The 11815-nt window shown below is 43.3% G+C and overlaps 1 protein-coding gene across 3 annotated transcripts; it reads right to left on the bottom strand.

Annotated features, from left to right (window-relative positions):
- Positions 1–282: 282 nt before the first annotated feature.
- On the bottom strand, positions 283–9348 carry HUS1 (HUS1 checkpoint clamp component). 3 transcript variants are annotated; one of them, XM_074575673.1, is made up of 8 exons: positions 9124–9348; positions 8671–8798; positions 7999–8175; positions 7243–7350; positions 6185–6259; positions 3461–3560; positions 2987–3118; positions 283–2156 (listed from the first exon to the last, which is right to left on the bottom strand). In XM_074575673.1, exons 1-8 carry the CDS (start codon positions 9173–9175, stop codon positions 2074–2076), a joined length of 855 nt encoding a protein of 284 aa, XP_074431774.1. In that variant the 5' UTR covers positions 9176–9348; the 3' UTR covers positions 283–2073. The 3 variants fall into 3 exon arrangements, with proteins under 3 accessions (XP_074431774.1, XP_074431775.1, XP_074431777.1); XM_074575674.1 differs by having other exon boundaries at positions 3012–3118; XM_074575676.1 differs by lacking the exon at positions 7999–8175 and having other exon boundaries at positions 9124–9341.
- Positions 9349–11815: the final 2467 nt, after the last annotated feature.

The raw sequence follows: 11815 nt of genomic DNA, 5'->3' as shown, positions 1-11815 counted from the left end.
ACAGGGGTGGGCAGGGATCCCTGGTGAGGCTGCTTAGGGCCATTAAGGCCCAACACTGCCCTCAGGGCTCTGACACTTGGATTCACAGACGACAGAAGGTTTGAACACGAATAATTATTATTTTCTCTCTGATCACCATGTACGCGTCAAAGGGATGGCAAGGCTCAGCTGTAATCCTTGTGCTGTATTTAGGTGGGAAGGCTGGAGAGACTTCACCTCTGTTGGTCTGCCTAGCCTCTTCCCCTCCAGAATACGAAATGGACATCTCACTGCATACTCCTGTCCTGTACCAGCATTACTCTCACTTTTATTTATTTTTTATTACAAAAAACCCGCCTAATTTTCTTGCAATGATAACTTCTTTTTAAAAAAAGCAATCATAGAGCCAGCATAGTCAAGAGGCCACTATTACTAGTTCCTATGCTATACCAGAAAAAGCCATTTCCATCAGGTTTTACAGAACACATTTTTCAAAGGAGAAAATCCAAAGATTTCAAAGCCTACTTTTATAGCGCATACTCTGTATCGTACTCTTGACAGTTCTTCCCTTCTCCTCAGGAGAAAATCCAGGAATACGTATCACATACCTCTTATCATACAACTGCTGTAAACTGGCGCACAGCTATTTTCATCTTACAGATTGCTACGTAATTGCAGTTGCCCGTGAAAACTAACGGGATTTGAAAGATGCCTCCTGGTTAATCTGATAGAAGTGGTGGAAGAAGGCAAAGAAGCCTAACATTCCTCTCCTTCAGCCTTCTCTTGACCATTTGAATCTGCAAGAACAGGAAGATTAATTGCTCCCTTAACCTCAATGCCCCTTGAAAAAAAACCAACCCAAAACCAATACTACTGACCACAAGAGTTACCGTCTAGCAGAAACTCCCAGCCCTATTTGGCAGCAAAGACTCACTATTTCTAAAACAAAAAGTTTCACAAGATACTCAAAACCCTGTGGAACATCAAAGGCTATACAGAACACGGCTGAATAGCAAATACAATCTCACATGGAATAAAGAGGAAAAGATCTCAGAAGATAACCAGGATGCAGAAGCAGGGGCAGTACTCCTGTTAGTGAGACTTAGTCATGCTCTTGGCTGCCTGGCATCAGGGTTTAGATACAATCTCACCATGTGTGATGCCATGATGACACAGGTTGTACAATGCTTTCCACCTGCAGAGGGGAAAAAAATGGGATCCACAGATAACTTGCCCTTTATTTCACACCAATTGCTGTGTTCACACATGCCCTCCTATGATATTCATTCCATACACAGACAGAGACCTTCACTGCCCACATTAACAAGGTAATTCAGACTGTTTATTTCATCCTCTCAGGCCAAGAGCTAAACACGTCAGCACTAACAGAACTACTGAGGTATGCTGGAGCAAGTCAGATCAAAAGATACTACCAGGTACAAACAGACGCTGTTGAATTGCTGGTGCTCCTTAGCATCTGTTACATCCTGTTATATGCTGGCAGCTGCAGGAAGCTCCTCTGCCTCAGACACATTTCTGCTGCACAACATGCAGCAGCATCGAGTCCTTTTACACCACTGCTGGAAGAGAAGTCAATCCAGCACCACTTCAGGAGGGCTCTGCTTACCTGCCCAGGCAAATACCAATCTGTCAACCCTCCAGAGGGCTCTCCTGCTCTGTAGAGGTATGACAGCTTGCTCGGAGATCCCTTAACTTAGAGCTGCTTAACACCTAGCAGCAGCTCCAGAGGTCAATTCCGCCTTTATGTTTGTTGACGAGAAAAAAAGAATATTATGTTGCCTTCCCCACAGCTCAAAGCATCCCAAAAGCACATACAAATTTCAGTTTTGCTCCCCTTAACGGTCAGATATGCCAGCTCCCTAGCGCTGTGTCTTTCACAGCATATAACTCTTCACAAAAAATTGCTTTCTGAATGAGGAGATATTTCAAATAATTTCATAAATATAGAAATAATGTCCATCTGAAGGCTGCATCTAACAGCGGATCACATGAGAGTACTCCAGCAACTCATGAAAGTTTTCAGACTTCACGGAAAAGGCCTCAGGTTGGAAAATGACTGAGATTCCAAAACATTCAGGCAAGTGCTGGAATAAAATACTGCAGTGAAACATCCTCATGAAGCAAGATGAAGTGGACAACTCTTTTACTTACAATATCTGTAAAGAGAAAATCCAGTTTAAAGCAGGAAAAATATTTTAAAATTAAATCTTCTACAGAATGCCACCATAAGAATACAATACTTCTACCACTTCCAACAGAAGGATGACTAGACATATCATCCTGATTTAGGTCTTTGAGGGTCTATGAAGCATTGACTAAAGAGTCTATGAAAGCTGATATCAAATAATAAATATGTAATGTATAGGCCTATAATGCTATACCCATGCATTAAATCTCCCTTGGGAAATTCTTAGCATCTGTGAATCAAAACATACAGATGTTCCCAGGAAAAGCATACAGAGTTATCAAAATAGGATATAAAACCCTGCATAGCCTTCTGCAGAAAGAACATATCATTTCTATGGTTAGAAACACGAGCTGCATAAAAAGCATTTTGGTATTACAATCAATTTGGTGACGAATGTAGGAAAGCATATGAGAAACAAAACCAAAGCAAACATGTCAGTAAATCCCAGCTTCTCTGCTAGAAATTAGGGGCTTTGTTTTAAGTCTTTCAAAAAAATAACACCTCAATATAATAAAAAATAGTAACGTTAAAACAAAAACAAGAAGACGACACTCATGATTAGCCAATCTGAGTATTCAACTTCATACTTATAAAAGGGCCTGGCTTCATTTTTCTTTCATGTTTTTTTCAGGCCTAAGGCCTGAAGCTTACTGCCTACAAAGAGAAATATTAGAAGTCCTCAGGTACAGTAAAAATGTTTCAAACAGACAAAACAGAAGATATGCTGTTTGCTAAGATTACAAGCATGGCAAACATCCCTCCTTAACTGGAGTCTGCAAGCAGAGCTGTTGAACTTACTGCACAATGCTTTTGTGGGATTGACCTGCTGTCCGGCAAGCAGCTGCTGCAGTTTCTTGATGTCTATGCGTGCCTCAGCCATGCTTTCCAGATCTCTGCCTTGAGCAGAACTTTGACATCCATCCTCTGATGCTAAAAGCATAAGAACGCCACACTTAGTCAAAACATCAGAAGGAGTTTCGACACCTATAAGAACACACGTGATAATCACCGAACAGCTGGAACTCAAATGTGTTTTTCAGAAACAGCAGTGCAAGGAAGACAAAGCCCAGTTTTCCTGCAGTTGTCGAGGATACTGGAAGAGACTACCCCCATAAACACGAAACAGCCATTGGCCACTTTTCTTTTTAAGTTTCTTTTGAAGACTTCAAAGTACTTGATGCTATTTGTAAGGACTAACAGAAGGTAAGTACTGTTATCAGCATCAGACTTAAGCGATGAGAGACACAAGAGGCAACAAACAGGGAAACTTACCCCAGGGCGGATTTCCCAAGTCTTTAAAATGTGTTGTTACAGATACTAAGTCAGTTTCTATTTTCAAGTTCATTTCTCCACTCAAATTTGCTTCAATCACCTGCAATACAATCAATCACAATTTTAGGCAAGCCACTCTCACACTGCAGAAATATAGAAGAATAAAGTGCATCTTTGTTCAAATACAAGCTTCCAGGAGCACTTTGGTGCCTTCACAGCTTAACTGTACTTTTTGAACATGGTTTGAACATTTGAATGTTCACGTAAAAATGCATTTCTCATCATTCCTGTATGAATTATCTTAGACCAACGTCCCTGAAATTATAAAAAAAAAAAAAAAAAAAAAAAAAAAAAAGAAATTCAATTGCTCTCCAGTACTTTTAGAAAAAGTACTGGCTTTGGGAAGTTCACGTGCTGAGAAAAAGGCTTTAGAAATGAGAGACTGAAGCTGGAGAAATGCAAGTTTTCCTGCATTTCCGTCCAGCTTTTCAACAAACAGAAAGAAACCTACCCAGTCCACAGACAGGAAACAGGATGCACCAATAGTTGACCTGCAGTTGCAGTGTTGCTTTCCAAGACTTAAAAGCAAACAGCTGCACCACAGCAGTAACTCCAAGCACAACTCTGAACTGCTAGAAATCCTGCAGAAGTGCTGAAAAGTTTTCAAATCCCATCCTGACAAAGTCACCACCAAGAGGAGACCATATAAGATCTTACACAAATCCCAAGCAGATCAGAGGATTCCTAAATCACATCTAAGCACTTAATCTCTGTGATTAGAAGAATTCTCAATAATTTTAAGAGGCAAATATCACAAACAGAATCTCCCATAGAATGGGAGATGCCCACAACTGAATCCTCCCAAACAATGGCCAAGTACTATTTGAAAGAGCTTCTAAGCCCTTTTTGCAGCACTCATCCTGACCAGTTTTATCACCAAGATGCATCTAGCACAAGTATTTAATTGTGACACTTGACATTTTTGTTCTTTAATAACAGGAAAGCGTGTAGAAGACGCATGTAGTCTGCCTCCTCCCTTAGAGCTATCAAAGCTATTTCACAGAGATTTGTTTATTTTCCTGCTTGAAAGGAGGTAAGGAAATTTCCTGCCTGGAGGTAAGGAAATTAGGAAGGTGGGTATGCCAAGTGTTGATATGCTACCTCTTCTGAGTGTTGCTAAACATCAAAGTTCAATCCCATCATACAGCCATCCTGTGTGAGAAGAGATCCTCAACTCTGTAAACAAAGCAGTTATACACCATGCTTAGTTGTGTGTAAGCACTTCCACTGAGGACACGGGGGAAGGAAGGAGAGAATAAAAATAAACCTCCCAAAAGACTGACAAAGGATAAGAGTTGCATTTACAGGATGACCGCCGTTTGCAAAATTGCCAGAAGCCCAGGGTAATCTCTCAACTCTTCCAAGCCTTGGAAGACTGAGACTGTGCCAATTTCAAGATTCTCAGTTTACAGAAAATTTCCCATTTATAAAAATTGGTATGAACAGCCCCAAACCCAAAATATTCCAAAGCTCTATGCTTACTTGCTAACTTTCATGTCAGTCAATTCCAGTGATTGCGAGCAACAACTTAGAAAAACCAAACCCTTATTCCAGCCAACTGCAGAGGGCTTCTTTCAATGGAAGGCCCACCAGCACTCCAGAAACCCAGAGTGAACTGGAAACCCACCACATGTGCTGGTTTTGTCTGGGATAGAGTTAATTTTCTTCATAGTAGCTAGTATGGGGCTATGTTTTGGATTTGTGCTGGGAACAGTGTTGATAATGACAGGGATGTTTTATTTATTGATGAACAGTGCTTACATATAGCCAAGGCCTTTGCTTCTCACATCACCTCACTAGTGAGCAGGCTCGAGGTGCACAAAAAGTTGGGAGAGGACATAGCCGGCACAACTAACCAAAGGGATATTCCATATCGTATGACATCATGCTCAGCATATAAAGCTGGGGGAAGAAAAAGGAAGGGAGGAACGTTTGGAGTGATGGCGCTTGTCTTCCCAAGTAACCATTACATGCGATGGAGCCCTGCTTTCCTGGAAATGGCTCAATACCCGCCTGCCAATGGGAAGCAGTGAATGAATTCCTTGTTTTGCTTTGCTCGCATACACGGCTTTTGCTTTACTTATTAAACTTTCTTTATCCCAAGCCACGGGTTTTCTCACTTTTACTCTTCTGGTTCTCTCCCCCATCTGACCGGGGCTGCGTGGTGCTCAGTTGCTGACTGTATTTAAACCACGACACCACGTCAGAGTCTAAAGCACAGGATGACATCCAGCTATTAGTAGGATTTCCTTTAAATCCTACCTCAAGTTTACCTAAAGTTCATTCACACAGACACCTAACAGAAGACTCACTTAATAGGCATTTCTTTAATGAAATCACCTGGAATGCCTCCAGCTAGCTTCCTGACAGACTGCAATTTCTCGCCAGCTATGAAGAGTGGCTTGTAGCAACACAATGTTCTTGTTCTTTCAAGGATTCAGTACAAAGAGCACCACTTTCTGGGAAGCCCAGTATGAGTTCTTCTGTGTAAATCCTAAAATAAATCCCATCAGTTTCTTCAGCCCTTACACAGTCTTTAAGTGCCTTTAGTTCAATGTCTGACCCATCCCAAAATAAAATGTAACATGAGGGCACCAGGGAAACATGCTATGTCCAAGATAAAATAAGGTCTGTAGGACACACACCTGAAGTGCCTTAACTTACAATGGAATTGCTGAGATTCTTCATTCTCTCCACAACACTCTTCATTGTTTTCAGCACTGGTAAGTAAATACTGACCTAGAAAGACATAAGAACTGCATTTGCACAAATATTTCATGTGTGACTCGGATGTGATGCATTTATTTCTCCCTTCAATTCCATCTTATTTTAGACTTGAGTGCAGGGAGCACAATATTTACCTGAAACCAGCAAATACCTCAGAAATAGAGAAAGACTTTTCCATTATACCAACAGGCCATTGCTCTAGCAATTGCTTCAGACATGCTATCCCAAGTCTGCGTTCAAAAGAGACAGGTTTTTGCAGACCAGATTCTCACATGAACCCACATCTGGGTTACTGAGCAGTCAATAGTATAATACTACACTATATAGTATGGTATAATACTACAGCCAAAAAGGAAAGAACGTGATTCCCATAGTACTATAATTATTTCTGGAACTGCATCAGTGTAAATCTGAAATAACAGAACAAAATACATCAAGTTTCTACTGAGTCATATGCCTTCAGAGTTTAAACACTCTTTGCTATAGAGGTAACAGACATCCATAACCTCAAATAGGAGCATGTTTGCACAAAGACCTCTCCTTGCAACTCTGCTAAAAGTCAAAAAGGAGAAGATATATAAAAATCAAGAGGAAACACATCTACACATCTATACCTAACTCGGCCAGGCAGGCCATGAATTTCACAAAGAACAGATTATTTGGGCCACTTGGTACCTATACAGCTGTAACAGTCTAAATCTGTGTGGTTTCGAGGGGCTCCAGCCTAAAGCCACGCAATTCCTTGTGCCTCCCTTCCTCCGCCCTGAATATCACAGCAACAACTGGTAATCACCTGCTCTGTCTGTACAGGTTCTGGAGTCTCTTGTCAAGATGGAAGCCATGACCCATTGCTGTCCAAACCTCTAGTGGAAGCTAGAGGTCTTCCCTCTTTCCTTTCACTTCCTCTGCAAAACCCACCAGTAGTATACTCCACAGTAATACCATTCCACTTGCAACCTCCCCCTTCTGTAGGGAATATAAAAACAGAGGCTTACATCAAAGTCTGGCACACTGGGCTCTCTGAAGTCATTCCACAATCTTCTGGGAATAACCCCCACAGGAATATCATGTGTCACAATCCTACTGCTGCTTGATAAGGATGGCTTGAGGGAGAGAGAGGATGCTGTTGCAGTTATAAACAGGACTCGAATTCAGAATTCAAATTTTTCAGACCCACTCTGGGAAGTACTAAAATCCAAGTGCCCCAGACACTCAGTTCCAGTTTTACACAGGTGTCTATCGATCCACTATTAAGCCTTTTGAATAAGGAAGAGGTGGTGAGATATGAGTCATTAGTATCTATAAACTATCCTTAGAGCTGAAGAGGTGAATCCGTCAAGAGGTGTTAACTGCAAAAAAAAATTCAGAAGACAGCAGTCTGAAGTGGAACGGCAGGACAATCAAAAGCAAAACAAAGAGCCAAACACTACACTGAAAGCTCCTTCACTTTATGGCTTCAATGAGAAGATTTAGAGAATGAAGGAATGGAGAAAAGTAGACATTAGAAAGAGGTGCTTCAACCACATAGCTTTCATTCTTCCTTGCCTTTTGGAAAATACAAAGCTGTTTCTGTGTGCTACCAATCATGATGGCTGGAAAGACTAGTGAAATGGAAAGGCTAGAAAAATGGCATGACTTTTATTTTGTTTTCTAGAATTACACCAAAGACTACTAAAGCATCTATTTGATCTTAAGAAAAGCACTTAAGAGCTTTTTCTTAATAATGAAGGTAAAGGCATGGTTGCACTTACTAACTCCACAGCAACTCGGAGACAGGGACAGTGTTTGTTAGTCAACTTGATTTTCACTGCCTTAGCATTCTGGGCAGTTTTTAAGGCTCGTGACAGGTTCTCAGGCACCAACTCTAAATAGATTTCGTTGTGCTCTGCAGCTACTCCTTCCATCTGAAATTCATCGAAGAAATTCCCCTACAATTTTTGAAAATTGGGAAATAAAACAGAGCAAATGAAAAAAAACAATCAAATAGAGGGGTAAGTTTAGAACTGCGTGCATGCAATGGGAAGCTTTTTTCTGCCTGGCATCACCTGCAGGAACGAGGACAGGCTGCATAAGCATGAAGGCCCATTCATTTAAGATCCTCCCCTAACACCTATGAGTCCTCAAAACAAGGGTGTGACACATGAGTTATGCTTTGCTGTTTCCAGTTTTGGGCAGACCTTTGTGGGCCGGCACACACTTGAAGTGACAACCAAGGTAAAGGGGATGTCTAGCCAGAAACACCAGGCCTGTGCAACTCAAAGGCAGTCCTGCAAAAAGAGTGACTTCAGTGACCAGACAAGCCTTGAGAGACCTGGCGCATCTCAGGAGAGGGCTAAGTGTACAAGAAACACCTCATATGCCAGACACAACTGCACACTCTTTGTTTTCAATGACACATGGTTATTGAACTTCCCCGGGCTTACCTGGCACAGCTCACACCACATACTGACACCTCCATTTGCTACTTTATCAGAGAGAATGAAATACAGCTTGCTGTCAGTAAGGCACAGGGTGCAGGTCTTGGCTAACTTGGCGATTGTGTTAATTACACCTGGAGGAGAGAGAGGGACGTTACAGCAAGAAGCACTTCACACATCTCATCCCAGGGGCAGGGGAGAAATATTCGTTGTCCAAAAACGCAGCTCGTGCTGCTGCGGAAACTCCCAAGCGCTCGGGGCGAAGGAAAACGCCTCACGCTGCCTCCCCCGGGAAAGGCCTGTGGGCGCGCGGCCTAGGCCTCACGGGGCCCGCCACGGGACGGAGTCCGCCCGCGCGCACGCCCTTCCTCTTCCCTTTCCCCAGGAAAGGCGGCCCCGGCCACTCTCCGAAGCACTGCCGTCCTCCGCCCCGGTGCCTCCCCGCCCTGGCAAACTCACGGCTGAAGTGGTTGAGGCAGGCGAGATCCACGATCTTAGCCCGAAATCGCATGGCGGCGCCCAGCCTGCAGCCGGCCCCGCCCGCCGCCGCAGCACCGCCCGCCGCTAGAGGTACGGCCCAGGGCGGGCCCGGGCAGGAGTCAGTCAGGGAAAGCGCGGCCTCTGGGCAGAGGACGCCAGGCAGGGAGCAGCCATTGCAGCCAGTTTCCTTGCTGCGCGGAGGCGGGCTCTGTCGCCGCGGGTGGCCTCCCTCGGCAGCACTGGCGGTCGCCGGAGCCGCAGAGCTCGCCTCGGAGTAGAATTTCTCGGCACCCCCAGGATATACGTATAAATCCAAATATCTGTATGGATCCCTGCCCCAATGTTGCAAGGAATTTTCAAGGGGAAATCATCAGCCCCTGGCAGGGGCCAGGCCCAGACTCTGGCCCTGGGTGAAGTGCTATGCACAACATGAAGCAGTAGGGAGGGAGGAAAGCAACAGTCATGTAAGAAAGCAGAGCTCTCTTAATGGGCCTTGCCATTGCCCCATCGCTAGCCAGGCCATCCAGAAAGGGCTGGGCAACCAAAAGTGTTTTGAGAAAGCATCTCTTTGTCAGACCAGGCACCTCAGGTAAGACAGGCTCCTTTTGCCCAGGGCTACTGGAGCTTAGTGCATGGTGTGCAGGGGTTTATGAAGAGACCGGAATAGTTGAAGGACGTACAAAGTGAAGGAAAACCGTGCTATACCTGTCCCTGTGTGCGGCATGCCTGTTTCGTACAGGAGATTTGGTCCTTTGCCTCTATGATATTCTTGGTTCCTTGTAGTCCTTGAAAACTGCAGCATTTGCAGAGATGGTTTTCTAGTGCTGTCCTCTTAGGTTCCTCAAGATTGTCTGGTGTGCTGTTGTCACACTGCAAGTTCCTCAGGTCAGCTAAATCACCTTTCTCACATTTGATTTTGAAATGCTGTTGGGATGCTGCTCACAGCACCTTGATGCTGTCTTTTGATACAGTCATTATGGAAAAAAACTAAAGACCAAAAGAAGCAATCGTGGATCTACATACTTAGAGAAAGAGCAATGGGTTTGGGAGAGGTTATTCTCTGGCTGTGTTGCTCCCAGGCCCTGTGCACTTTGCAGAAATCAGCTGAAGATTTTCTTAGAGAAATCAGTCCAGTGCAGCAGGGTTTGGCAGAATCAATCCCAATTCAAATCTTCAACCAATCAACTCAGCACGGTGGTTTGATATTCACTGTATTTTTCAGAATAGCATTTCCCTGATAAAAGTCATTCTAACAAGATGGTAGTTCACTGTGAAATCTCTTACACAGTATCTGTGAATATACTACACCCTCATCTTTTATGAGTTCCCATTTCTGTTGGCTGCTGTTGTTGCATTGGTCATGGTTTAACCCCAGCTGGCAATTAGGACCACACAGCTGTTTGCTCACCTCCCACTCACTGGTAGGGTAGGGAGAAGAAGGAGAAAAAAAAACCTTGTGGGCTGAGATAAAGACAGTTTAATGGAACAGTAACTGAAGAGAATAATAATAATAAAAATAATGATAAAAAAATACAAAATAAAGTGATGCAACACAAATTGCTCTCACCACCCGATGATCTATTGCACAGTCTATCCCGAGCAGGGATCATGGACCCTTGCCCTCCCAGCCAACCCCCATTTATATACTGAGCATGACATCTGTGGTATGGAATAGTCCTTTGGCCAGCTTGTTCTGTCTGTGCTCCCTCTCAGCTTCTATGGGAAGCTGAAAAAAGTCCTTGATTTACTGTAAACATTACTTAGCAACAAGTAAAACAGTATGTGTTATCAAAATTATTCTCATACTAAATCCAAAACGCAGCAGCAACTAGGAAGAAAATTAACTCTATCCCAGCTGAAACCAGGACAGAGGCGTCATGGGGCCCATTGGGCCCCAGGATGACAGAAACAATTCTTTATCACTCCAGGCTCTACTTTAATCGGTAGACCCCTGGGTGAGGTGACTACATTTGGAGAATGGGGGATCCCTGATAGGTATAGCAGGAAAAGGGCAGGTAAAGTGGGAAAGTAGCAACTGCAAAGGCGGAAAAAAATTATTCCTAGAGGGGTGACTTGGAAATTCTTAATAAGTCAGGGATGAATAAGGAGGAACTAGATGGTCAGCCCAGTGGAGTTTTACTTGCCCAGATTGCAAGAATACCTAGGAAGAACTGTAACAGCAACAATTTTATAGTCTTCATCTTGAGAGATAAGTCACCTAGTAGGTTAACCCCTTCCTTCATTAACTTTCATTCACATTTAACATCTTGATTTCGTTCAGGGTCTCAAGGTCCAGTTTAAGCCAAGTTGAGGTCTTCAAAGCTAAGAGACTGTTCCTTTCTCTCCTCTCCTTGCCTGACAATTATTTCTACTCAACGGTCCACTATCATTTCTGCTAGTGGTGTATCCCAACATTTCACGCAGCAGTCTCCACCATCTGAGAGCCAGTGAAAGCAACTTAATGACTTTTGCTGGTGTTTCTTTGTTATGTCAGCTCTTATAAGAGCACACATAACTTTGGGAACTAAATAGTTTCCAAGTTCTGTGCAAATACTACTTCTCCCTTTATTTATAAATACTCTACAAAAACTTCTACATGTTATTTCAGAATCCAACCATGGCATTCCAGTGCTCAAAGCTGTTGCTTGAGATCAAGGTGACTTCTTAGCTT

This window comes from Larus michahellis, chromosome 2 (genome assembly GCF_964199755.1).
Source record: "Larus michahellis chromosome 2, bLarMic1.1, whole genome shotgun sequence".
NCBI classification, from domain to species: domain Eukaryota; kingdom Metazoa; phylum Chordata; class Aves; order Charadriiformes; family Laridae; genus Larus; species Larus michahellis.
Note: the sequence above shows the minus strand (reverse complement) of the source record. Positions and strands in the feature narration are given on the sequence as shown.